The 26,654-nt window shown below is 38.3% G+C and overlaps 1 protein-coding gene across 1 annotated transcript in view; it reads right to left on the bottom strand.

Moving 5' to 3' along the window:
* KIAA0825 (KIAA0825 ortholog) overlaps positions 1 to 26,654 on the bottom strand; it is a 426,841-nt gene that overhangs the window by 205,159 nt on the left and 195,028 nt on the right. Inside the window, exons 17-20 of the mRNA XM_045999249.1 lie at positions 20,867 to 21,275; positions 15,844 to 16,003; positions 11,240 to 11,398; positions 9,352 to 9,446 (exon numbers count right to left, since the gene is read on the bottom strand). Coding sequence (XP_045855205.1) covers positions 9,352 to 9,446; positions 11,240 to 11,398; positions 15,844 to 16,003; positions 20,867 to 21,275 — 823 coding nt within the window. The remainder of the gene's footprint in view (positions 1 to 9,351; positions 9,447 to 11,239; positions 11,399 to 15,843; positions 16,004 to 20,866; positions 21,276 to 26,654) is intronic.

The raw sequence follows: 26,654 nt of genomic DNA, 5'->3' as shown, positions 1-26,654 counted from the left end.
TTGCTCACAAGCACTGAATACTGCAAACAACCGAAATGTCCTTTAACAGATGAATGGATCAACCAACAATGGAACGTTCTTACAGCGGACTACTATTCTACAATAAGAACAATTGGGAGGAATTTCAAATGTATTGTGCCAAGTAAAAGAAGCCAGATTGAAAAAGTGAAATAGTGTATCATTCTATTACTAGGACATTCCTGAAGGAAAAAATCCTTAAGGACAGAGAACAGATCAGTAGTTGCCAGGGATTGAAACAGGGGAGGAAATGACTACAAGGGAATCTTTTGGAGTCATTTTTATAGTGATGATTGTTAAACAATTTTATGCATGTTTCAACTCAAAACTATACACCAGGAGTGAATCTTATTTTATGTTAAATACACACACACACACAGAAAAATCAATAGAAAAATAGAGGTTATAACCTACGACAAAAAAGTGACCAATGGAAGGGCAAAATTTTAATTTTATTAGCAGAGCTTGAAGAGGAAGGGTAAGAGGAGGTAGTATAACTTAAATTCTGTATTTTTCATCACAAGAAATCAGTAATATTAAGTTGTTAATTTTTTAAAAATTTAGCAGTGGAGCATATCCTTTAGATTTGTCAACTGAACGAAATAAAAACAGAAATGGTTCAAATGGTTATAAGTGAATGGGATTTCTGTGAGGGGAGCTTTTCTATTTCCTATCTTCTTCTACCATTTGAAATAATACATGAGCATGTATTGCTTATAGCTTATTACAAAATAAATTTCAAAGTTATATCAATACAAATAGTCTGGATACAAAAATATCTTGATTAAAAAAAAATTTTTTTTAACCGTATCTCCTATTGGGGGGGGTAATGAAATTTAGAGCTGCATCCTCAGGGTACATAAAGGTGAGAATTTTATTTACAATATAAGGATGCACTATAGGTATCCTAACTAGTTTCATATAGAACAGACCACAAAAGTACTGAAATAATATCATAAATGTTAATATATAAAGTGAACATTAGTTGTTCAGATTTGTTATATTTCATTATATTTAGTAAACATTTAAATTTCTTTCATAATTATGTCTTAATGAAAATATTTTCATTGAGATCATTTCCTGTCTTTATGTTGATAGAGTAACATAAACAGAAATAGTGTATGGTGACAAATAAGCCTAAAAAGTAGTCGATGGTATTTTCATCTTTAGCCAAACTCCTGGCTGAACCTAAGCTAAGACATTTTGTAGAAAAACATCACAGAGGCTTTGGGGTCTAAACAGAATTTGACAGGGGAACAACTTAAAGAACAGTGATTGAAAAAGGAATGTACTCCATACAAGAAAGTTTTTAATAGCTTCTGATATATTGTAAGAACTCCAAAGTGGCAGTATGTGAATGCATAATTAGGTAGGCGAAAATTCATTACAAAGTGAATTTTGGTTCTACTTGACAAGTGAAAAATTCTCCCATGGCTGCTTTTGAGAAAATTATTATACCTTCCTTTCATCAAAATGTTGCCAATTCTGCGTTTCTGTCAATAGCATTTAACCTGTTTATTTAGGTAGTCTGTTCTCTACTTCATTAAAGTAATGGAGAACTTTATTTAAATCACACTCCTATTAACTTACACAACACATGCTCATATCCTCTCACATACCAGAGAAACACCGTTTGTATCCCCATTCTTGTAGCCATGGAAACAGGTGCCACCCACATCTCCTGCTACAGTTAGCATGGGGACGAATGTCCCTAAGTGTCATTCCCCTGCATCTACCATGTGTTCAGGTCATGCTTCTCCCAAGCAGACTTTTGCCAGTGTCTGAGAACAATGAAGGTACTAGGGCCAGCCCATTCTTGCAGGACAAGAGACTCTTCCTTAGCTTGTGGAGTTCTCATTGGCCTTGTCAAAACCTTCTTAGAACTACCCTGCCACCCATGACTCTTTTTACCCAACCCTCCTTCCCCCTCTCCTTTTGCAGCTATCAGATCAGCAACTTGGTCTGAAGGTTCACTTTCCTCCCCTTCCCCCCTCCACTTTATCTTTCATGTGCAACTCTCCCCAAAAACTTCTTGTACCTCTCATTCTATCTGGGATCTGCTTGGAGGATTTGAACTGACACACTCATTCTGAAGGAATGGTAAGCATTGTTCCTCTCCACCTGAAGATCCTCTGGGCCACACTATCTTCAAAGAGAACAGACTGTACCTAACTTTTATGCAAATCAGGAATAGACTTAAATGAGCCTCCAAGCTTCCTTGTGAATATCTTTTATATTTGTGGTGTATAATATCTTTCTCAGCCTCTAGCCACAATCTCCAACCCTTCTCTCTTTGTGACTACCCTGTCCGTCTACTTCGGAGAGAAGTGGTGAAGAGCATGGACGGGAACCAGAATTAGCACTCTGTGCCTAAGTGCCTGAGTGTCCTTACTAGGAAAACTAGGGTGATAGGGTCCCTTATTAATAAGGTTATTTTAAGGATCTATAGTTAAATATGTGTATTCAATTCACTTAAATCATGCCAGCCAGGTGGCAAGTGCTCTCCACGTTTACCCTCTTTGTTATCATACCTACAGCTAATTAACAAAATTGACCAAAGGATACAAATTTCCAGTTAAAAGGTGAAGATCTAACATATGGCATGTGGATTATAGTTACTACCATATTATATACTTGCAAGTGGCTATGAGCGTAGATCTGAAATGCTCCTCCCACACAAAGGCTATGGCGACGATGTGCCATGATGGAGGTGTTGGTTACCACTATGGTGGTTTTCATTTTTACAGTACGTACATGTTATCAAATCAACACATTACACAACTGAAACTCACACAATATTATGTGTCAAGGGTTATTTCAATGAAACTGGAAAAAAAAATCTTAACCAGCAATATGGTGTCGGAGGTAAAGCACCATATACGGAGTCAGAAGTCTTCATTCTAAGTTCCAGATGCCACTTATCATCTCTGCCCTTAATGTCTTTTAATGTTTTGCAACCTCACAGGCACCTGTCTCTTATTACCTAGTTCTTGGGAGGGTCAGAGAAGATCTGTGGGAATGTACTTTACGCACCGTAAAGGACAACATATAGAAGTTACCAAATATAAAATGATACACAGGTATTGGATTGTTCCATTCACTTACCGAAGCCTGGACTCCCGGAAATCTTGATCACCGTGTTAAATTTTTATATCCTAAATACACTTTAGACATGCTGCTTTGGGAGTTAAGGATGAGAGGGAAGCCTGCTCTTGCTTGAGAACACGCCAATGAGGGGTAGAGAGTCACTGAGTCTCTGGGGCCTTGCCTTTTGGGGGAGGTGGGAAGAAAAAGGATTTTTAGAGAGTCAGAGCATGACAAATACCCAGATTTGAATGCCACGGCATATGTAATATACGTAATGGCTCAGAGGTGTGTATTTCTAAAATCAGCTTCCCTTTTTTCTTAAACCCACCTCTCCATAATCAGGCAGCCGGCTGCTGCATCCAGAATTTACTGTTGTGAGCAACCATAAACCTCGTGTTAATGGCAGGGCTGCCCGAGGACAGACGCTGCCAAGCACAGTGTGTGCAGTGAGAGGCCACAGATATTTTCTACTCTCTACACACCCCAGGGCACTCACATTATCATCTGATACAACGTAAAGGTCCTTTAATAATAATAATTATTATTAAAAGCAAACAATCAACTCCACAAATCAACAGCTCTTTTCAAACAGAGTTTCTAATCTCCGTTTCCTCTCAGATGTATGGTTATTGTCCACCTGGAAAGGCCCCAAAGTGATAGCCAGAAATCTGCTACCACCACCCCTTCTGCTGTTCCTGCCATCGTATTTAATTGTGTTTGCTCAACTCGAAGCCAAACTCATATGCAGTATATTTAGATGGTTAAAATAGCAGAGCATTCCTCTGTATTCACAGATTATTTTCAACACCACAATTCTTGGGAATTAGTCTGGAATAAATAAGGTAAAGCAACATAAATTTGTTCCAGTGACAAAGAAAACAATATCAAAATGGCAATCTGGAGATTCGCCATGAATGAAGGACTATACAGTGTCCCTTCTGGTGAACTCTCCTGCAAATGCAATCACCGTCTCATTCACCACTGTGGATTTATTTTAAAGTGAGTGAGAAAGAAAGCAAGAAACTAATAGTAAGAAACTGATTCAAAAGATCAATGTACAATCACTGTACTTGCTCTTACATAGCCTTAAATGTAAAGACGTAGAACTGATATATATGTTGATTTTCTGAACCTCGAAGGAGCCTTTTTTCCCCACAATGGCAAACTTTCTAAATTGAAAAACATCTATCATTAATATATATTCAGGATCTCTCTGAGGTCTCAGCTACTACATTTTTTTCCCAAATGCCTTGAAAATCACAAATTTACAAAGGCTTGGTTAGATACTTTTCTCAGCTATCTCTATCTTAAATTTTTCAACATGTATTTTTAGTATCATTTAATGAATACAAGCCCTATCACTCAAATGTCAAAAAATTTCTGAATCAAGGAGTAAAGAACAGACTTTGTTGCTAAACAGGTAATGACTTGAACTGCATCAGTTAATTAAAAATAAAGACTAGTGTTCCATGCTTTTAATCTGAGCTAAACTTTACATAATAATAAAAACAGGCATTGTAAACATACAGAGCTCTAATGAGATTTTCATTTAAATTGGAAAATGCAGAGAATGAACATGTACTAAATGATTTTCTTACTTGAGATTTTCCACAGTAGACTTTTCCTATCTACATTAGACTCTTAATTCAACCTCGCATTTAGAGAATGCCAACTTTGTGCTCATCTGTCAGGGGCTGACTTCTCTGTACTCTTATTCCTCATTTGTCTGTTAATTCAGCAAATATTACTCAAAACTTATTGTGTGTCCAATGGCTGTTCAAGGTACTGAAGACACAGTTTAAGTAAGACAGGGAAGGTTTTATTCTCCTGGAGTATATATTCTACCCCGGGAGGCAGGACTAGGAGACAACAACCAAACAGAAAGATCTCAGCAGGTGATAACTCAATTAAACACAGTAGAGTAGAACGCTGGGGTGACCTGGAAGGGCCCTTAAGTTGCGTGATAAGGGAAGGCTTATCACGCAACTGGAGGGTAGTAACATGTACTCCATATGAATGAGATGGCAGCAAGCACATGAAGGGCTGAGGGAACGGCAAGTACAAAGACCCAAAAATGAAAAAGAGCTTGGAGAATCCAAACAACAGGAAGAAGACAATGGACTCAGGACACCATGAACTGAGGAGAGGTTTCAAGATGAGGCTGACAGTGAGCGGAGGGCACATCCCTGCCATGTGCTCAGGTCGTCACTTTAAGATTTGTCCTAGGCGGGTGGGGGGGGGGCACAGTGGGTTAAAGCCTCTGCCTTCAGCTCAAGTCATGATCTCGGAGTCCTGGGATCGAGCCCTGCATCGGGCTTTTTGCTCTGCAAGAAGCCTGTTTCCTCCTTTCTCTCTGCCTGCCTCTCGGGCTACTTGTGATCTCTGTCTGTCAAATAAATAAATAAAATCTTAAAAAAAAAAAAAAAGATTTGTCCTGGAGGTGCCTGGATGGCACAGACGGTTAAATAGCAGATTCTAGGTTTTAGCTCAAGTCAAGATCTCAGGATCACAGAATCCAGCCGTACAATGGGCTCCACACTTGGCGTGGAGTCTGCTTGGTGTTCTCTCTCATTCTCTCTCTGCCCCTCCCACTTGTGCAGTCATGCTTGCTCTCTCACAGTCTCTCAAATAAATAAATAAATAAATAAATGATTTTTCTGCCTTTGGAATCCGCATAGAACTAGCTTGTGGGACGAACAGAAGGATTGTCTCAGATACAAATAATGTTGGTACCACCACAAGTCTACATGGTCCTTCACATGGTCATCTCTTGTGTATCTCCTGAGTGGTTCACATGGTTATTAGATGCCCCTCCCCTTCTGCCCATTTTCTAAGTAATGCCTCTGCTGCCTGGTCTCTGACCTGACACTTGTTCTGAGTCTCACTATCGGTTTAATCCTAGAAACTACATAAACTCAGTGTCTGTAATATCAGGTATAACCTGACTGCTCCGCTTACCACCTAGCTCCCTGATAATTCTTATGACATTTATTGTCCCCTTACCTGAGCAATGACATGACTGCTATGAGCTATGGGCATACTTTTTAAATTATGTGTTTTATTTTCAACTTTCAAAAACACTGCCATGTCCTTTAACATTCTTGATTATGTCAACAGTCTCCATGAAGGAGATACATAATTATCATTACTTCACTTTATTTATTTAGTTTTAAGATTTTATTTATTTGAGAGAGAGGAAGAAAGCATAAGTAGGGGGGAGTGGCAGGCAGAGGGAGAAGCAGGCTACCTGCTGAGCAGAGAGCCCGATTCGGGGCTTGATCCCAAGACCCTGAGATCATGACCTGAGCCAAAGGCAGAGGCCCAACCCATTGAGCCACTCAGGCATCCCAAGTTCATTTTAAAGATGAGAAAATTCAAACTCAAATAATTTTAGGTAACTTTCCTAAGGTAAGCTTGTAATAGGGACTGAGAACTCAGGCATCCTGCTTTCCTATCCATCCTGTTCCAGGAGTGTTCTGGAACACTCTAGGCTTGTTCTCTAGAGAGTAAGTCTAGAAGATTTCTACGCTTGAAGTCTCTAGAGGGTAAGTCCACAGATGGTCTGTTTATGCTGCAAAATTTGAAGATCGGCACAAAAGACTTAGAAGGTGAATAGAAAGGACTCCCTTCTCCTCAACTTTTTTCATATGTATATTTGAGTTCAGTATTGTTTGTAACACTATGTCCTCAGACAACATTTGCAGCCCCATATACACGCTTGAACCACAGTGCAGGGATAGATTCGTATAAACATCCTACCAATTAAAGAAAGAAAAAGAACAAGTTTAATTGCCAGGTCTGAGAAAAAGAACTGAGCATATTCAGCAGAACTGCTGTAGGTTTTCTTTTGGCTCTGCCTTCCTCCTGAAATCACAACAGTACATAAGAAATATCACTTGTGGGGCGCCTGGGTGGCTCAGTGGGTTAAAGCCTCTGCCCTCGGCTTAGGTCATGATCCCAGGGTTCTGGGATCAAGCCCTGCTTTGGGCTCGCTGCTCGGCAGGGAGCCTGCTTCCTCCTCTCTCTCTCTCTGCCTGCCTCTCTGCCTGCTTGTGATCTCTGTCAGATAAATAAATAAAATCTTTAAAAAAAAAAAAAAGAAATATCATTTGTGAATGTAGGGTAAAAACCATAACTCTCATTCTAAAGCTCAGTGTTCTTTTGTGTCACTGTCAAATGTAGTTTTAGATAGCCATGTTGTCAAAAACTCAATTCACTACTTAAAAAAAAAATCAGCATTTTCAAGTTCAAACAAAAGAGTCTCTTAGAAAAAAATAACAGAAATTATTTCCTTACCTGTTCAATTAATCAAGTCACATAAATTACATTCTTAAAGTAAGGGAATGTAAAGTAAGGGACTTAGGGAAAGTCCTAAAAAATAATTAAAACTCTCAGGTGTCCCTTATCCTTCTAAGGCAGATCAATTATGTTCACTACAGCTCATAGTATATAGCAGCTTGAAGTGGAATACTTTTCATACCGTTCTTTAAAGTTCCAAGGTTCTTATTAAGGTGATAGCCTAGTTGTTACTATTAAATATTCATGACCCTTTTCCAAGAGAAGTGTTTTGAGCTGTTACTTCTGGCTAAATTTGTGGGAGTTCTTTTCTCCCACCTGACTCTTGCATGTGCTCTCTCTCAGGGAAAGAGACTTTAGTAGACATTGTCCTAAATGAAATGTCTCTAAAGTTTTACACAAAAATAACATGCAATTTTGTAAAAATTCATCTCAAAGTTAATATTATATATAGCAAATGCAAAAAGGTTTGAGGGATGTGTTGCCCCCAAAGTATCATTTGGTGGATTAGAAACAGCAATTCAAAGCTTAAAAAATTTAGTAATACAGAATACAGTTAACCTACATCAACTCGAAATTTTACAAATAGCAGGAAAAAACTGACTCATCATTCCTAGTTTATTTCCAGATAGACATGTAACATTGTATAAACATTGTATATTGTATAAACATTGTATAAACATTGTATAAACAGACTCAACAGAAGACCAGGTCTCTCCTCTACCACCCCCACCTGACGTCTCCCGGGCAACTTTGGGAGAGGATAGGAGCAGGTCTGGGGGACTTTTCTCAACTACTGCCTGCCAGGTGCTAAGCTTGCTGGGAGAAGGCTGTCCTTGATGGGAAAGCTACATTGTTTGGCTTTGTCCATGATGGGTAGGAGAGCTTCATTCAGGGGTGAAATATTAGGAATACCACTGTGACCATACACTTAAATGACAGGTTTTACTGACAATAAAGCTGCCTTTTTTAAACCTCCATCTGGGAAATTATGGGAAATACCAGATATCTCCCCCCTTCATATTTTCTCATATGCACCCAGATTTGTCACGGATGATTTGATGATTCTATTATGTCACTGTCATTATGGTCTTTCAAGAAAAAATGGTATTTAATATTTGTATTGAAGAGATATAGAAATACAGTCTACATCATAAAGATTATATAGAAAATACTTCTCATACTGAACTATAAGCAAACAAATAATACTTGAATAAAAAAGTTGCACACATATTTATCTTAGATGAAAATGTCATACCAAATAGAGAAATCCAATTTTTAAAGACTACACCTTATGGTTTTCAGTCAAGACTTTAAAGTATTTTAAAATCCATGTTAATAGATCCAAAATATAAAGGAAATATTTATACTCTCATTCAAAATAAACTGCATGTGTAAGTTCCCAGGCAAAAACGATGGTACCATTTTATTAGATTGTCCTGGGCTGTGTGGGTGTGTGTGTATGGGTGTGTATATAAAATAACATGTAACAAACTATAGTAACAAAATACCAAAATAACTGGCTTCAAAGCAAAAAATTCAATCATGATGGTTTTAGGATATGTTTCCCTGATTAGACTGGTTGATTTGGCTTGGCATTTTGTATGCATTCATTAAATTATTATCAACAAATACAAAGTAGTATAAGGACATTCAAGTTGATAACTTTTGGTGTGCACAATGCAAAATTATTATATATACAAAGTCAAACGTATTTAAAATTCAGACTAAAATGGACTAATTTCATCTCAGAAAAAATTTCATACTGTCTTTTGTAAATACTATGGAAAAACAGCATTTACAAAGTATACATGGTATACTTTCATACAGGTCTCTCTTTATATAACTAATATGTAAAGGACACACACACACACACACATACACACACACATATATAAAATATATACCCTTTTCCCCCAACCAGATCGCCCAAATCACAAATCTCATTACCTGTTTTTGAGCAGTACACTGAAGGTCATCTTATCCAGTCCCAGATAATCTGGCAGCAAGTTTGACCAATTCCAGTTCCATTTTGTGATGGCTGACTGTTGATAAATGAGAAAACGCTATTGTTCGTTATTAATCAGAGTTAATATGATCAGTAAATTAAAGCTCCAGCTGTGATAGACTAACTAAGAAGGAGGGGGGTCCAGAACAAGGACTTAGACAGATAACATCAATCATGTCCACAGAAGAAGGTTTTTATTCCAATAAGACAGCAATTAATTTATAAATCCATTTGGGGATGTAGTCATTATTTATAAAAATATAAATCAATTTCTTGAGTCGTTATTCTTCCCAAGTGTTAATGACATTTGCCCAACAAGTTTCCCTGAGAGGGTGACTCTTTGAGAAGGAAAGTGAAATAACTGGCAACTTCTTCATCTATCAATTGATAGTTTTTATTCTTTAGCACCCAGAAATTTGATGGAAAAAGGACTTAGAAGTGCTATGACTCAAAGTGCAAGATACCGCTTAATTAGAGTGTGAAAATAATGCCATTTCTGGTTAAGAAAATAATTTAAAGGGGAAATTAGAACAACCTGTAAATGTAAATAACATTCTCTTTTCTCATTTAGTAGGTAATTTCACAACAGAGTAAGGAGAAAAATTGCTGTGAAAGATAATCTCATAATTCAGAACAGAATAAAACATGCCATTTATTTAAACTCAGTGAGGCTAATTTAACAGCTACAATGATTATTTATGGTTTGGAGCACTCTAATGCACAACATAGAGAAGCAGCCAACACACTCAAACTTACACAATATATTTGGTTTTCAAGTATTATAGATGCTTCCATTCCTTAAAACTAAACAGTTTTGATAATAAGAGTCCAGGCCAATGTTTAAAATCCTCTAAGAACTATGCCCTGTCACCTGCTGATTAATGGAGCACCACAATCCTGTCATAGAGCAGGAGAATTCTGCCCCAGGTTGTCAGCATTGAAGGTCTTATTCTACTACAGTATTGATGAATGTAGACTAGGGTTGTAACAGGCATGGCAAAAATATTATCTGCATTCCGAATTAGGCCATTGTTTTAATTCTTATTTTCCTCAGAGCTCTAGGTCAAGCAATCCTTCTCTTCTGCCCTGTTGGTTGGAAGACTCTGTCAGGAGACTTTTCCCTTTTTTATTTACCAAGAGAATAAACAAAGCAAAAACAACTTTAGATTTCAAATGCTTTGGCTTTAATTTGACCTTTTTAATGTAATGATTGAAGTAGGTAGCTTAAACAATGGCATATTCTGACATTAAAAACGTGTGGTATTTATTACATTACCTTTATTCCAAATATCCAGACTTTAAGATCATTTGCAAATTAATTTGAAATGCAGGAATATGTTTAGGATTATAAAAAGGGAAATCTATCTCATGCCACTTAAAATAGGAGCACGAAGCTTTATTTATAATTAGTTGGAAACTCTTATTATTTCTCTGATAAGTTAGATAAATTCATAAAAATTGCAAGGCGTTGAGTGGGTGGATTGGGGATGGGGGCGAGCAGCAAGGGAGAAGACCATTACGAAGTGCCTGCTTTTTCAGGCCTTCTCTAGACACAGCCAAACAGATGTTCCCTCTGCCCATGGTGAACTGACCTGGTCAAAAGTTAAATTATACAGACCAAACATATGAATCAGTTTGACAAATAGAAGATAAAATAACTTTTCCAAAGTCAATTCATGCAGACCACATAAATGAGAACAAGGCCTTTTGCTTCCCGTGGGGGGGAGGGGGAAGAAAGCTTATAAAGTACTCAAACACAAAGCACTTTTCCCCTTTATTTATGTGAAAAAACCCCACACATTTAAGTTAACTTTACTATTTTCCACATACCTGATCTAGCATGTTTTCACTAAATGCCTTGTACACCTGGAAAGGGTTAAAGGCAGAAGGCTGATCTTCCACACTCCTCAAGGTCGTCTTTAAAGGTCTGATGGGTAATGGCTTTTCCTCTGAACCATTCATAGAAAACAGCTGTTCTTTTAAATATTCCTTCAAGGGGAAAAAAATTACAAGTCGTGATGGTGGGAAGCATATATTCTCTTTAAAAATACACTGATCAATATCCAAAATCCACCCTTTCAGCACATTTGCTCGATTACAGTGTATTACTTGCCTCAGGACAAAATACATTTTCAGAAGAAACATAGCAGAATACCAATCAGCATTGCAATAAACCCATCAAAAACAGGTTCACCTAATATACAGGATAGATTAGAAAATCATTTAACAAATTCTCACATAATGAATGTATGCTTGATATATCAGAATCTTTTAAACAGGCATTGTCTTCTTATGGGTTCCTGCGTTAACGTGTCTGGTTACCGAAACTGAACTCAGATGCATGATTCCTCACAGTACAAGATTGCTTGTTCATTCACTAAGTGCAGTTGTTACCTACTCTCTGCTCAGCAGAGTGCTAAGTACTTCGATATTTCACTGCAATCTTCTTTTATGTAGAATTAATTATAATTCAAATTTCTAAACTCTATGTTCATGCTGTGGACTGAAAAATACCAAGATTCAAATGAAGCTCAATGTATGTAATTCTAATCCCCCAACTGCCAGTGGCAGCCTGGGCAAAAAAGTCTATCTACTGCTTTATATTTCCTTTTCCATTCATAAGTAAAAAAGGTGAATGATCCTAATCTATGTTATTGGACTCTTTCTGGAAGACGACAATTAAAACGACATCAAGGTTCCTGTGTAAACCAACAAATACTTACTATTAATAAGTCATTTAAGAAATTAATATAAAAATTCTCCAGTATGTCAAAATATAACTTTTTCTTCAAGAGTAGGACCAGAGTGAGAACATTAGAGCTGAAAAGAACTTCAGAGGTCATCTGGAAAACCCTTGCTACTCAAAGTCTGGCGCCCAGACCAGCCCAGTCAGCCTGGGAACTAGAAAAACAGACTCTCGCCACCCCAGGAGACTGGCAGGCATGTAAAAGTTTTTGAATAACTCTAGCCCACACCACATTCTGCAGTGGGCTCTGAAAGGTCACAGATGAGCCTGAGGTTACACAGGGGTGAGTGGTAGAGTCTGAGTGAGGAGCCACGCCTCCCATCTTGGTTCACTGTGCTTTCTCCTCTACCTCTATAATATAATTTCCTGAACAGAGAACGCCCACTGTACTCATCCAGGAAGGTAAATTTTAGATCCTAAAATCCTCAACATCAAAAACAACCACTGCTTAACTATGATAATCATTTCTTAAATTTGCTCATTGTGGGCCACAGCTCCTTAGATGAATTGTGTAGCGTCATCCACACACAGAAGACTCCCATGTATTATTAGATTAATAAAACCACCAGAAAGGAAGGTTATGTCTAGATTTAGATTTTTATACAGAAATAAAATTTCTCTCCATCATTTCTGAATGTAAAATTTTAAAAAGGAGTAAAAGATTCTAACAAGAACAACTGCTTTGTTTGCTAATAATAATCTGTTTCAACTGAGTTCTCCTTACACCGCTACATTTGACTTTTTTGTTGTCTTGCACCACAATTCAAAAAAGATCAAGTGCTATGTTGCAAGTTGGAAACACTGTAAGGACCTATTTAGAAACTGTCCCTGCTCCCCTTCCCCCAGGGGATTTACTTGGAAACAAGTCCCGGAAACCAGCTCCAGGTAACAAAGCCCAGATACAAGGATGGTCAGGCCAGGTGGAGACATCCGATGAGTGGGGGGTTGCATACTGTCTCCTTAGCTACCAAGGAGTAAGGAGCCCCCTCCCCCCCACTCTTTGGGAGCCTTTTTGGCACCAATCCTAATCAAGGTGTAATAGGCTGGTTCTAATGTCTACTAGGGTAAATTGTAATTCAATTGGTCACCTAGCATCACTGTGGAGTTTCCTGTGTGTGTTACAATTTCATAGGCCACCTGTGCATGGCCAGGCCCAACCGCATGGCCTTTGCCCTTAAAAGCTAGTCTGTGAAAGAGAAGGGTCGCCCTCTCTTATAAGAGGTGCGGCCCGGAACGTTTGGTTAGATTCTTGATGCTTGGTGCAAAATAAAGCTTTGCTTGACCTTTCCTTTATATCAGTCTCGCTCCCTTAATCACGGACCCATTATTGGGGCATAACAAACACAGCGGTGTTTTCTCCCTTGTTAATTTTGCTGAACTCTCCACTATCTTGTCACTCTGGTCACCACCCCTTCTCAAAAACCAATTTTTGTGCTGTCACTTTAACCGGATTTACTGCTAATGTGATTCATTTCTTCAGAAAAATACATTCTTCCTTGAACATCCTTTCTTAAACCCCCTCCCTGTGCAGGGGAATACATGCGTATTTCCCTACCCGCCATTTCAAGAGGTCCCATGACCTCAACCACCCCCTCAGCGAGGCCACCAGAATCTCTAAGCACCGCCTCCCTCGTCTTTGCTCGTGGCCGGGTTCTTCAACTACCCACCGGACTTCGAAGCTCCGACATCCTCCCTGTATCTCAAAGACCAACACTCCTCAACTCCTTTCCTCTCGCAGTTCGCTAGGACGCGGTAGCACACTCAATCGGCCCCTCGCCCAGGCCTGCGCCTGTAAATGCCCCTGTATCTATGCTCCCGTTTTAAAGCACATTCAGCAGTACCCCTGAAAACTCCCAAGCCTCACCGCGCCACTCGGCAGGCGACCACGCCTCCCTGCGCAACTGCGCCCCCAGCATAACGGCGCGCTTCCGGGTAAAAGCCAAGGGGAGTGCGACCCTGGGCGTTGAGTTTGTCGCGGTCTGCAGGTTCTGCCAGTCCCGGGGCAAAGGGCTCGCTCCTTTCTCTGGTCCAGCCTCACTTCCCAGCAGGCCACTTTCTACCTTGCCGCGATGCTTCTCCCCGCGCACAGTCAGCAAGCATTTGCCTGACATGCCACGTGATAAGCAGTGCCGCCAACAGTAAGTGTACTCAGTGGTAGGGAAAGAAAGATCCTAGCTCGGAGCTCATGGCCTCAGGGGTCCACAAACCCTACCCGGAGAACAGCCTTTCGATTTCCTGACTAGGACAGGCGGCCGACAGCCAGGAAATATCCCTGCTTAATTTTGCTTACTGGTGATCACTGATCTTTTTCATGTTAAGGGCTTTTGAGAAGTGGACTGGTCTATCGGGTTAGCAATCTCTCCCAGCCCTCACAACTCTGGTAACGCCACTTTCCTAAAAATCTGAGGGTAATCCTTCTGCAACATCTGTTCCTCAGTAATCACCATGGTTACTTAAGCCCATCTGGGTGGCCATGTGGCCAAGCCAATGAAGGCCATGATTTCACAAGGGTGGTCTTTCTCTTAGCCAAGGCCAGGCGCTCCTGAGTTCCCCACATAGAAACCCTAAACAAATTAAGAGGGACCATTAGCAAATGGGAATAGGTTGTGTTACTTGCTAAACAATTATATACTGAGCTCTAGTGCCTCAGGGACAGGACCATTTCTCATAACAGCAAATCCCTCACACCCTCTCGGGTGATCACTGAATGCACTATTACATCACCTGTTTATTGACTGGTTGGTTAGCTCTAGGAAAGCCAGGAAACAAAATTTACTTGAGGTAACTTTCAGGTAAATGGTAGCGGAAAGAACATTTATGTAACTGAGTTGTAAAATGCTGTGGTAGGATTTAATTCAGTCCTCGGAAATTTATCGTTTTTGAGGCCTACCCCAATGAGATAAAATACTATAGCTTCCCATTACTCACATTTTAGAATTTTTAGTATTCTGAAAAATTACATTCATGCATTTGCGACTAAAAACATGATGTCACGCTGTAATTCAGGTACAAATGTTCAAATTAAAAACCTGATAAAGTTAGCACACTTGTATTGTTCCAAGTCCACAGCTGAGATACCCGCTCTTTACATTTTTGCTCAAATGGCCAGAAACATGCAGGGTCAGAGGCTTAACCCAGCAGAGACACATACAAGCATGACATCGGCCCTAAACAGTGCCCATGCATTAATGCATTTTCTTGGGTTAATCAAGCCGCGCCCTAATAAGGTTCAATATTCTTCTCGAAAAAAAAAATATTCTTCTCGAGTTTTCTCATTATGGAAGAAATCTACAACTTCACCTGACAAGTATGATGTTTGTAGGAGAAGTAACTCTCTCTCCAGAAAATTCATCATTTCACAAGCAGCAGATCTTAACATCAGCTTAACAGTCACAAACACACAATTCCTAAACTCCATGTCTAGTCTATACAATTCAGAACTGAACTGAGTTTATGAGCCGTGTTATTGTTTAAACCATATAAATAAAACCTACATTGTTTCGGTGAGGCTTCTGCTATACAAATGCAGAACAGCCGGGGCTGAATAGATTTTATTAATAATGCAATATTGAGTTTGGTATTGACTTTAAGAAGTATTATCACCTCCTTGACTAACCCTTAGCTGCCAGCAGACGCTGCCTCAGGCCAGTACACACCTAATTGCTCGGTAAAAAGGCCGTTTCCCTACCTCATTGAGCCGCATGATGTGATAAATTTGCCGCAGGTACTCGCTGCCACCTGGTTTGTGGCAGATATCCAGGACCATCATGTTTATTTTCTGCTCAGTCGGTTCAAGAGCACTATCTCCTTCTTCTAAGGCTGTGCTTTCCTCTATTGTCATAAACGCACTAAGTACAAAGAAAGCATAGAAGTATCAGTGGTGAAGAATTGTAAAGATGGAAAATAATCAAAGAGATTGAGCGCAGAGAGTCGATGTAAATCTCATATTCAAAGCACCATAAAGACCGCTCAAATAGGTAAGCTTTCCCAAACCGCCCCTGAGCATAGAAACGGAGCCGCAGAACTAAGCACCTGAAAGCGTTTTTAAAAATTGAATCGTTTCTTTAAAACAGTTCTTTATTGCATTTGTACTCCTATCTATAAAACATTTTCCCATTACTGCAATTGTTGAAATTGCTATAATCATGGGATGAAAACAAAACATTTCTTTTTAAGAACATGTAAGAAATAATTTGTATTTTCTCTTTGAGGATAAAAAGTATCTTTGATGCCTGAAAGAGCTTTGGTATTCTGTCTTTTGTAGATTCCTCTTTACACCTGTCTTTGGAACACATTAAAGACTAATTAAAGTGTCAAAAGGGGGAGTATATTATGCTAAATAAAGGCTGGGCACTCACTGGCAGCGTGCTTACCACTGGATATTTTAAATGGGCCTTTTGACACTTGTTGCCTTTTAAAAATATATACCCCCCCCCCCAATTTCTTCTTGGTAAGGATACCTAGCAAAAGCAACTACCCTGATTATTCTTCAGGAAAAGGGTCTATCATGGCCACCCTGGAATATGCACCTTTTATTTGTGGAACATTTCTTGTTACTGATTTTAAACATTATTCAGATAGTAACGTTGAATGGCATAAATTAAAAAAAAAAAAAACTCCAAATATACCAGTGCAAAAGAAATCATGATATTCAATGTACATGATATATATCCCATACTACTTTTCTTATTACATTGCTATTAGGATCATGTCAGGCTTTGCAATCTAAGTATTCTTAAGAAAATGCATGGTTTTCCACTGTTCCGCAGACTAAATGAAATTTACTGTGGTGTAATCAGCTATATACTGTAGTTCATTACTGAGATTTTGCCATGATTATAAAATTAGTTCTGCTAAGAGTAAGTGCTGCTGACCTGAAGACTGAACCAAATGATACCCAGCTGCTGGACATTAACTTTTATATTGCTTCCACATGTAGTTTCAAAACATCTTTCTTTAAAAAAAAACTAAACTTTACAACTGTGTAAAGCTTGCAAAAAATAAAGTGAATCCTACTCTTAGACGAATTCGTTAGCTACAGTAAATCTTCAACCAAAAGAGACCTTGTTGCAATAAAAGCAGTTTGTAAATATTTTTTTGAAGCTGCATACAGGTTGCAAGCAAAATTTGTCAGGTTTTGTACAGGCTGACATTGAAAAAGTTGAGGCCCTCTGACAAAAGAGTGTCTCAGTGTCAACCCCTGAATTGTATCCTTTCCTGTCCATCACTGTGCAGGTGAAGCAAATGATTGGATTCAGTCAATGCCATGATTAATGAGTTCCTCTCTGGATTTGGGACTGCCTATCAATCATGTCATTAGGGAGAATGTGCCCTGAAAGAGGCAGACCTTAGCCAAGGAATAACTGCATTAATCTTAATCTGTATATGCACCCAGCCAGCCAAGTCAGGGTCACCATGATGAAAAACAATAATCTTCAACTCGACAAATTACTTTGCAAAGACAGACATTTCTTTACTTTTGGGGCTGTGTGTTCTCCAGAATCTAAGTTGACTGTTTACAGCTTGAGTGTTACTACAAAGTGAAGGTTATTTTAATGAATAGTAATGCTTTCAGGCAGTACACAAGACAAGCAGTGCTTACAGCTGCCTGCCACCTTTCCACTACAGGTCTTTTCACAATTTTCATAAAATCAAAGTTAAATCTGAATGCTAGTGAAAAGAAGTCTACCTAAAGGATATTGTGTAGTTCCAAGATAATCATCAGGGGGAATTAAAATTTTGATTACCCTAACCGAAGAACTATTTCAGTTTAAATGGTTACATTCCCAAACTTAAAACAATTATGGTAAAGCCAAGGCAGCCCCTCACCTATACACAGACATCAGGGTTTAAAATACATTTTCCTTTATGGCATAGATCTAGAAACTAAATGATCATCGATTCGTGAGAACTATGCAGAGGGAGAAGTTCACTTGTATAATAGATAATCAATCTGAAATCAGAATCAAGAAGTACATTCCTACAGTGCCATTAAATCCTGGAAGAGATGATCTAATGTGAGTTAATAAGTCAAATTGATGAAGTTCTAGAACCTAGGTGAGGATTGGTGGGCTGAGGTCCGGAGCTGATGACTAAGAAAGAATTCTTGAGACATCTTTGGTGCAAAATGGTGGTTTATTAAAGCATGGGGACAGGACCCGTGGGCAGAAAGAGCTGCCGCCCGTTATCCCGAGGAGTGGTTGATTATATACACAGAAGTTGGGTAGGTGAGAACAAAGAGGGTGATGTCAGTCTCCAAGGAATCTTGGAGGCAAGGTCTCCAGGACCTTGAGGGGCTAACTATTGTTGGGAGAAAGGTTATTTATTACTAGTAGTAAATCAGTGGGCCATATGCTTGGGAATGATTCTCAACACTATCTTGGAGGTTTAGAGATAAAGTTTCCTACAGGAATTGTTGAAGTAGACTTATAGGATTCTGGTCGGACCTGTCGGGGTAGGGGGTCCGTCAGGCTAGGATTGTCCTTAGCAAAACCTCAAGGTGAGGGCAGTTAAGTCCCCAGGGGAGAGCCACTCTGTTTCAAGGGCTTGAGGAACTGAGTTATTTGCCTCTGGAAATTGTGTTATTGTTAAAATAGCTTCTTTGTTGTAAATCTCCAGGACTTTCCTAAACCAAGGGAGACTCCTATCTTGCAGGATTGTAATCTCTGCAAGTTAACTATTTGTTTCTCTTTTATGGCGGTCAGGGGTGCCTGAGGAATGTCACACATATTACCGAGGGGTGCAAGGTGCCAGCTTTTGCTTTGTCCTCAGCCAGCCTCCTGCTCCCTCATCAAAATCTACCGTTTCAGATACATATAAGAAATAACTTTAAAACTGAACTCTTATATATTGATATTCGAGAAACTGAGAAAGACATAGCATTGTGCTAATTACATACTCATACACATTCAGGAACTTTGAGGACTGTAAAACATTTTTTTAAAATCTGTAAAACATTTTTAAAAGATCAGCAATTCTTCATTTTGGATGCATGTTGCAGCAGATAACTAATCAGTCAAATAGAGCTAGACAACTTCCTATATAGAAGGTATCAGATGTGTCCGTGCTGTTTATAAAGAATTTAAATAAACTTTAAAGGAAAAATTTTATTAATTTTATTAAAATTTTATTAATGGAGTCCCGTATGTGGCCCCAGGTATATAGCTGAGACATGACTTTACACTGATCTTATTGATAGAAGGATCCCTAAATCACAAGTATCATAAATTTAACTTTGTAATCCACTATTTTTATTCTTTTTCCCCCCTCTCTCTTAGTAACCAACGCTGAGGATATGACATCTGGCCTTAATCCTTCATTCATTGGTTTCAATAGCCGCCAATTGGTATTGAATGCAAATGTAAAGATTAAGAAGGCTGTTTTTAGCATTACTAAGCATTTGCCTGACTGTGGTTGTTATTCCTACCCACAGCACACCTCAGATGTAAATTTCTACAAGTCCCTATGAGAAGACCAGGAAAATCACCATTACTGAGATTTTTCCATTTGGATTAATATGAAGTCTTACTTCATATTAATCCAAATGGATACAAACCAGTACAATACAATACAATACAAACCAGTAACGAATATTCGTTATCATAATACCAGTGAGTGCAATGTATTTTAACAAAGTTTATAAATAACAAGTGCTTACTAGTTCTAAGCTTGATGCTAAAAACTTTATGAATGTTATTTAGTTTTTCAGAACCACTCCCACCAGCTTGGTATCACCACTGAAAATGAGGCTTTGAGAGATTCCATAATTTGCCCAAGATGGCCTACTCACAAGGGATTCATTTTTGGCCATCCGATTCCAAAGCCTGAGCTCTTTGTCACTACCACATACTAAGGAAAGTAACAACTTTTAGTCGTTTCAGGCAGAGAGTTAAAATAGTATCTGCTAGCGACATGAGAGGGACTGTGTGTGTGTGTGTGTGTGTGTGTGTGTGTGTGTGTGTGTGTGAGTGGTCTGAGAAAGGGCTGGCTTAGTTATCTGTAGGCCATATGAACTGTAATTCCTTTATCAGTATCATGCAGTTCAAAAGTGAAGACTAATTTTAAGACAGGAGTACTCTATGTACATATTTAAATTCATCAGGGACCCTTAAAAATCTTAGCAATACCACAAATCACTGAGTTCTTGGTGACAAACCTATGAGAACGCTGACATTTTCATACAGAAACAGCTGGGTGTGTTTATAGCTCAAGTGTGATATGCCCTAGTTGCCCTCTGGGATTCTTACATTACCAGATGAAAAATGTGTACCTTTTTGACAATCAGGTACACAGAAAGCAATAAAAAGCCTTTTATATCTATTAATTCCTTCTTAATTTAATCTCCATGGCCAATCCATTTACAAAATGCTCCAGGCTATCCACGAGATACCTGTTTGTGCACTGAAAAGGAATGAAACCAAATTCTCTCAGGTTTAACTACCACCCTTTTTATCAGAAACCTTAAAATGGTGACTAAACAGGTATAATGTTCCAGCATGTCAATGGGGTTCAAATTTTAATAAAACAAGGAATGTCTGATAATCCTGTTTTTAATGGGATATTTATCTTTTTCTGTATTCGTCAAAGTTCCCAGGAAGTTAATAAAATAACCACTGTTGCCTATCTCCCAGTTTTTTGTTGTTGTTTATTGGTGATTTTTTTATTGTGAATGTTATCTGATGAAATTCAGTGAGAGAAAAACATCGCCTTACCATTCCGTGCTCAGTTTCCTTGCTTTCACCAACTGGCTCTCAAGCCAGTTGGGTTTTTCCTGCTCAATGCTCTGTATGACCTTCTGGGTCATGTGATTAGGGCCACTTGTCTGCTTTCCCATTATGCTTTCCAAACACACACAGATTAAACCAAGTTTCTCTTTACTCCCTCTGTCAAGGGAGGCACCTGTTAAAAGTTCCACAGTGTTTCCATCCTCAAATATCCGACATATAATTACAATCAAGTTCCAGACAAGAAGGCTAGCTTTCTTCAATTCAACAAAGTTTTTTGACATTTTTCTCTCAGACAGAAAAAAGAAGTATTTAATTGGGGGAGGCAAACATGCAATCACCGTAGGTAACTTGCTGATTACAATAGATACTGCCTGAGCAGCAAGCCTTGTGAAGCCTGGGGAAGAAAGGAAAGAAAAGGTATGATTAATATTAGCATTTGCATTCCATCACTGTGTTGTTTTGAGGGTTGCGTGGGGATGTCTAATTTTTGTGGAGAAAATTGTCGAGAAGAGCAAGTGCTTGACATATTCCGACAGAACTCCACTAGGGTCCCCTCCGGGGCTGCCTAAAATTCCTCAAATCTCAAACTCACTTTTTTTCCCCCTTTCTCAAGAATGAAGATTAGAACGTTTAAAATTATTATACTTTTATCTACTAAGACTGCAGGTTTAAAGGGCTCAGGTGCCCTCTTAATTACCACATGTAAAGGCACTCCTGTTGGACCTCTTTGTGGCCTTTGGTACTTTCTTAAGCCTCCTTCTCCCTTGGAATCCATAACAGAATCATTCTAGATCTTGCTGTGCCTGGCTCCCCTTCTACTTTTTAGCCCAAATGTCACCTCCTCAGATACCTTCACTCACCACCCCATCCAAAGCATCCCTCCATGCTCTTCCCATGCCAGGTCCCACTTCCTCTGTTATCTACTTTGTCACCTAATAATTATCTTAATTGTTAATGATCTGTCACCCTCCACTAGAACATAAGCTCCATGAACACACTACTGTATCCCCAACATTTAGTACCTCATAGTATCAGCTGTTCAATAAAGATTTGGTGAATGAATGAACCAACAACTGTTTCCCATGCTAGTTCTAGTTTATACTAACACCTCTTAAATATAGGTATTGTTAAGAAGTCCTTGCCTTTTATTTTATTTTTTTTTAATTTTTTTAAAGATTTTATTTATTTGACAGAGAGAGAGATCACAAGCAGGCAGAGAGGCAGGCAGAGAGAAAGGGGGAAGCAGGCTCCCAGCTGAGCAAAGAGCCTGATGTGGGGCTTGATCCCAGGACCTGAGATCATGACCTGAGCCGAAGGCAGAGGCTTAACCCAATGAGCCATCCAGGTGCCCAGTCCTTGCCTTTTAAATGATGATTTCACACACTCTCCCTTGCCTGGTGTCATTTCTCTGAAGGATGTACTGATGCTCCCTCTCTAGATCAGGGTGTCTCAACTTTGGCACTAATGACATTTGGCCTGGACAATTCTTTGTTGGGAGGAGCTATCCTATGCACTATAAGATGGTTTAGCAGCATCTCTGGCCTACACCCACTAGATGCCAAGTAACATTCTCCTCAGTGTGACCACCAAGAATGTCTCCAAGCATTGCCAAATGTCCCCTGGGAGTAAAATCTTTCCTGGTGGAGAACTACTCTTTTAGACGAGTCTTAGAATCTTCAGTCTTGGCCTTTCTCCAGGGTAACAATCCTACAACTACAGCTTCCTGTTGGACATTTCAGTTCTCTGTTCTAGTAATCATTAACTCATTATAATTAAGATCAAATTAATTGTTTTCCTCCCAAACTAGCTTGGCCTTGCTGACCCTCCCTTCCCTCTCTTTGTCCCCCCATCCCTTCGATTCTTCCTTCTTTTATAATCTTTAAAGTAGTCTTGTTGATCTTTCATTCCAGAAACCACATTGATAGATCCTCCTACCCCTTCTTCTCTGACATAAAGTTTCACCTCACTGTGAAACATGGCTACTGACCTATGGAAAATCCTCCTTACAAAAGGTACCTGGACTGCTGCAGTGCTCTCCTAACTCATCTCCCTGTTCTGGACCATGCCCAGCCTCTCTCTTGTGTCATAAGCCAAATTAATATACCATATAGTGTGTTATCTAATTTCTCAGCCATGGTTGTTTGAGCTGCTCCCACTGTTTTGAGATCAGTCTCTGGAGTGTTGCTGTCAAAACATTCCACAGTCCAGCGTCAGCCAGTTTCTGTAAACCTTATCTTTATTTTTATCCTCACTGCTTTTAGGCTTCTGAATATCTCATTACTCTCACATGGAATGCCCTCTCTCTCCATGGGTCACCCATTTTTTTCAACTCTTGGTTCAAAGTCCTCTCCTCCTATGAATTTATTCGAATGTACTATCTGCATGACCACTTTGGTAATTAGGTCTATAATATGCCATGCTGTCATCTTTTGCATTATCATCTATTATCGTTTATGTTATTTATGTCTTCATGAGTTGTCTTTACAAACAGACGAAAAGCTCCTCAAGAGAATGGAAAACAACCTCATCGGTCCTTGATTATCCCAAAAAGCCAGGCGCAGTGTTTTAATTGACTATATACATAAAAGCATTTGAAAAATTAAACTGAGTGACGAGCCAAAAGAAGTTAGCTTCAAGTTCTTCAGTAAAACATTCTTTACTGCTTTTGCTAAACAAAAATACTAAAACAATGTGAAAGATTTTTCAAGATACTTGTGACATTTAAAGAAGTCACTCTGCTCTAAAAAATTACAAAGCTCTTGGAAAACATGTCTTGTCTGGTGACTCCACAGAAATTCATGACAACTTAAGAATCACATTAAAAATGAACTGGAACCGTCTTCATAAGTCTGTTAAAGTGGGCCCAGCATATATTTGAAAGATCTCATAAGATTATTGTGTTCAGTAAAATAATAAATTCGAGAACACCTAATTCAGTACTTGGTAACGAATAGTTCCCTGATAAATGTTTTCTTTTTATCCAAATGAGTATGCTTAGATGAAGCTTGAAATAGAAATAAAGCAAATTAAGAAGCTCCTCTGTGACCACTCTTCCCTGTGTTCTTAAATGATTTTAAATGTTTGTTTTCTTCACATGTTTGTGTCATTTACTCCCTATTCTACTCTCAGGTGTTTGACTTAAAAGATTTTATCCTGTGTTCTGTTTATTCAGAAGAGGGTTTAACTGCAGATACCAAGGAAACATTTGACAATCTAAGAAGATATCAGGTAAAGATTACCAATTCTCTTCACACCTGCACTCCTATTGATATTTTATAAAATCTGAGTACTCCAGATACTCAGATCTCCATACCTTATTAAAGCTTATGGCAGATTCCAATCAGAACCTTTAGACTAATGACAAATGAATAAACCCAAATCATAGGGAGTCTGTGATGATGTTAACAATACTCCAGGAAGGGATCTTTTTTAAGAATGCCACACATTAATTCTTCTGTCCTTATTTAAATATTCTGACTTCTATCTAAGCCATATATATGTTACATGTTAAAAGGGCCAATTTCAGAGCTGACAAAGTGTGAAAAAAATATATGTCTTAGGATGGATGCAATGTGATATGAATATTTATGTATTTATCATTTCTTTCTTCCTAGACACGAACCACTGGTTGTTAATATTTTGTGATTATAAAACATGCAGAAAGGAAATTTACAATGAATTAAGTAAAGACAAAATAATATCTTAAAGTCATTTTTAAAATGTTATTTATTAATGGTATAAGGTGTCCATAATAATTTCTCGACTGAGGATAATGTCTTTAATATGCTTTATTATTTTTAAAATCTGGGCTTAACATTTTGATACAGTGATTCAAAGGGCAGGTTCTAAGTTTGGTTTGTTTCAATACTTGATTTTACTGGCTGTCTTAGGTGAAAAAGCTACTACATGAACCTACGTAGATTCACACTGGAACAAGTGTATCAATAACTGTGCTTGTGAAATCATGGCACTTGCTTTTCAATCTCAGTCATCAAATAGGCAAAAGCTGTTGTTGACATTTGACTGCTAAATATTCATTAATCATAATGTCAATGGTTATTCTTGAAAACAAATAGAAAAATATTTCATTTTTGTATTTTCAAGAAACATATTCAGGAATCACTGAAACTCTTATTTGGAATATTTTCAATTATGTTAGAAAATTTTATTTCTAGGTTCTGAAGTGTGTAGATAGGATATTTTTATTGGTGATACTGGTTTTTATAAAAATATTTCTGGTTTTTATAAAATGAACTATTTAAATAACTCCTGATACCATTTTGTATATTTCTGCCATCAGTTTCTCTCCCAATAATCTGCATGCAAATGATATCATGAATACATTTTTTTCTCTTTCCTCCCTAGAATCCACTCATTTAAAACAATTACTCCAACAATTCTCCCACATAGCATTCTTTTCATTCATTTATTTATTTTTAAAAGATTTTATTTATTTGAAAGAGAGAGATCACAAGTAGGAAGAGAGACAGGCCGAGAGAGAAAGGAGTAAGCAGGCTCTCCCCGCTGAGCAGAGAGCCCAATGTGGGGCTCGATCCCAGGATCCTGGGATCATGACCTGGGCCGAAGGCAGAGGCTTTAACCCTCTGAGCCACCCAGGCGCCAAATAATTGGGGCTTCCTCTCTCTTTCTGCCTGCCTCTCTGCCTACTTGTGATCTCTGTCAAATAAATAAATAATAAAATCTTAAAAAATTATAATATATTGGGGTAGCTGGCTGGCGTAATGCAATTCTTAATCTTGGTGTTGTAAGTTCCAGCCCCACAAAGGGTATAGAGATTACTTAAAAATAAAAACTCAAAAAACTAAAATAAGTAAAAAGTAATATACAGCCACAAAACTTTCTCTGGTATATCTTTCATTTAATTGCTGTCAATGAGGGATGCCTGGGGGATCATGATTTCGGGGTCCTGGGATCAAGCCCCGCATCAGGCTCCCTGCTTGATGGGAGTCAGCTTCTCCCTCTGCCTGCTGTTCCCCTGCTTATGCTCTCTCTCTCTCTATTTATTTGTTTATTTAAATAAATAAAATCTTTAAAAGAAATTGCTGTCAATGAAACAAAACAACTACTTTGGGATATCTGTTCTTTGAAACATAAGGGAGCAAATATCTAAGCTGAGCTGTAGCAGAAGCATCTGAACTTTCATTCAACTCTTTGGTAAATCTCTTACATTGTATGATTTATTGTCTTATTTCCTTAAATCCTCACTATTTTCTATGTAACAGTATTTACTGACGAAGTAATAAAAAAATGCATTTCAGTTTGTCACTATAGTGTTTTCCATGTTCTCTCATTTTCACCCTTTCAGGAAGGACAAATATTCCCTTAAGCTAGTGATTATTTGTCTTTTAATAAGTTAGAATCTTAAAAAAAAAAAAAACCACCACCAACAACAAAAAAAATTAATCATTTATCGTTACTTAGACAAATACTGTAAAGTACTCCATTAACTATCACTTGACTTAAAACATTCTTTTTTTTCCATTTTTTTAATGACTTAAAACATTCTTGAAAACAATTACAGAAGTTTGTCTTCATATTTTGCTTAGTTTTGAAATCTTTTGCTAATCAAGATGATTTCCAACCACCTTTAGCTAGCATCTCAAGGCAGGATACCTACCTAAGAGGGATTCATGTTTAACAATAATGTATGGGAAGTCATATTTCAAATGGTTTTCCCATATATTTCCTTTTTTAAAGTCTTTTTTTTTTTTTTTTACCAAATCTGATCAGATCATCATCATTTTTACCTTAT

The sequence above is a fragment of the Meles meles genome, chromosome 3 (assembly GCF_922984935.1).
Source record: "Meles meles chromosome 3, mMelMel3.1 paternal haplotype, whole genome shotgun sequence".
Classification (NCBI taxonomy): domain Eukaryota; kingdom Metazoa; phylum Chordata; class Mammalia; order Carnivora; family Mustelidae; genus Meles; species Meles meles.
This window is presented reverse-complemented; position numbering and strand designations above follow the sequence as displayed.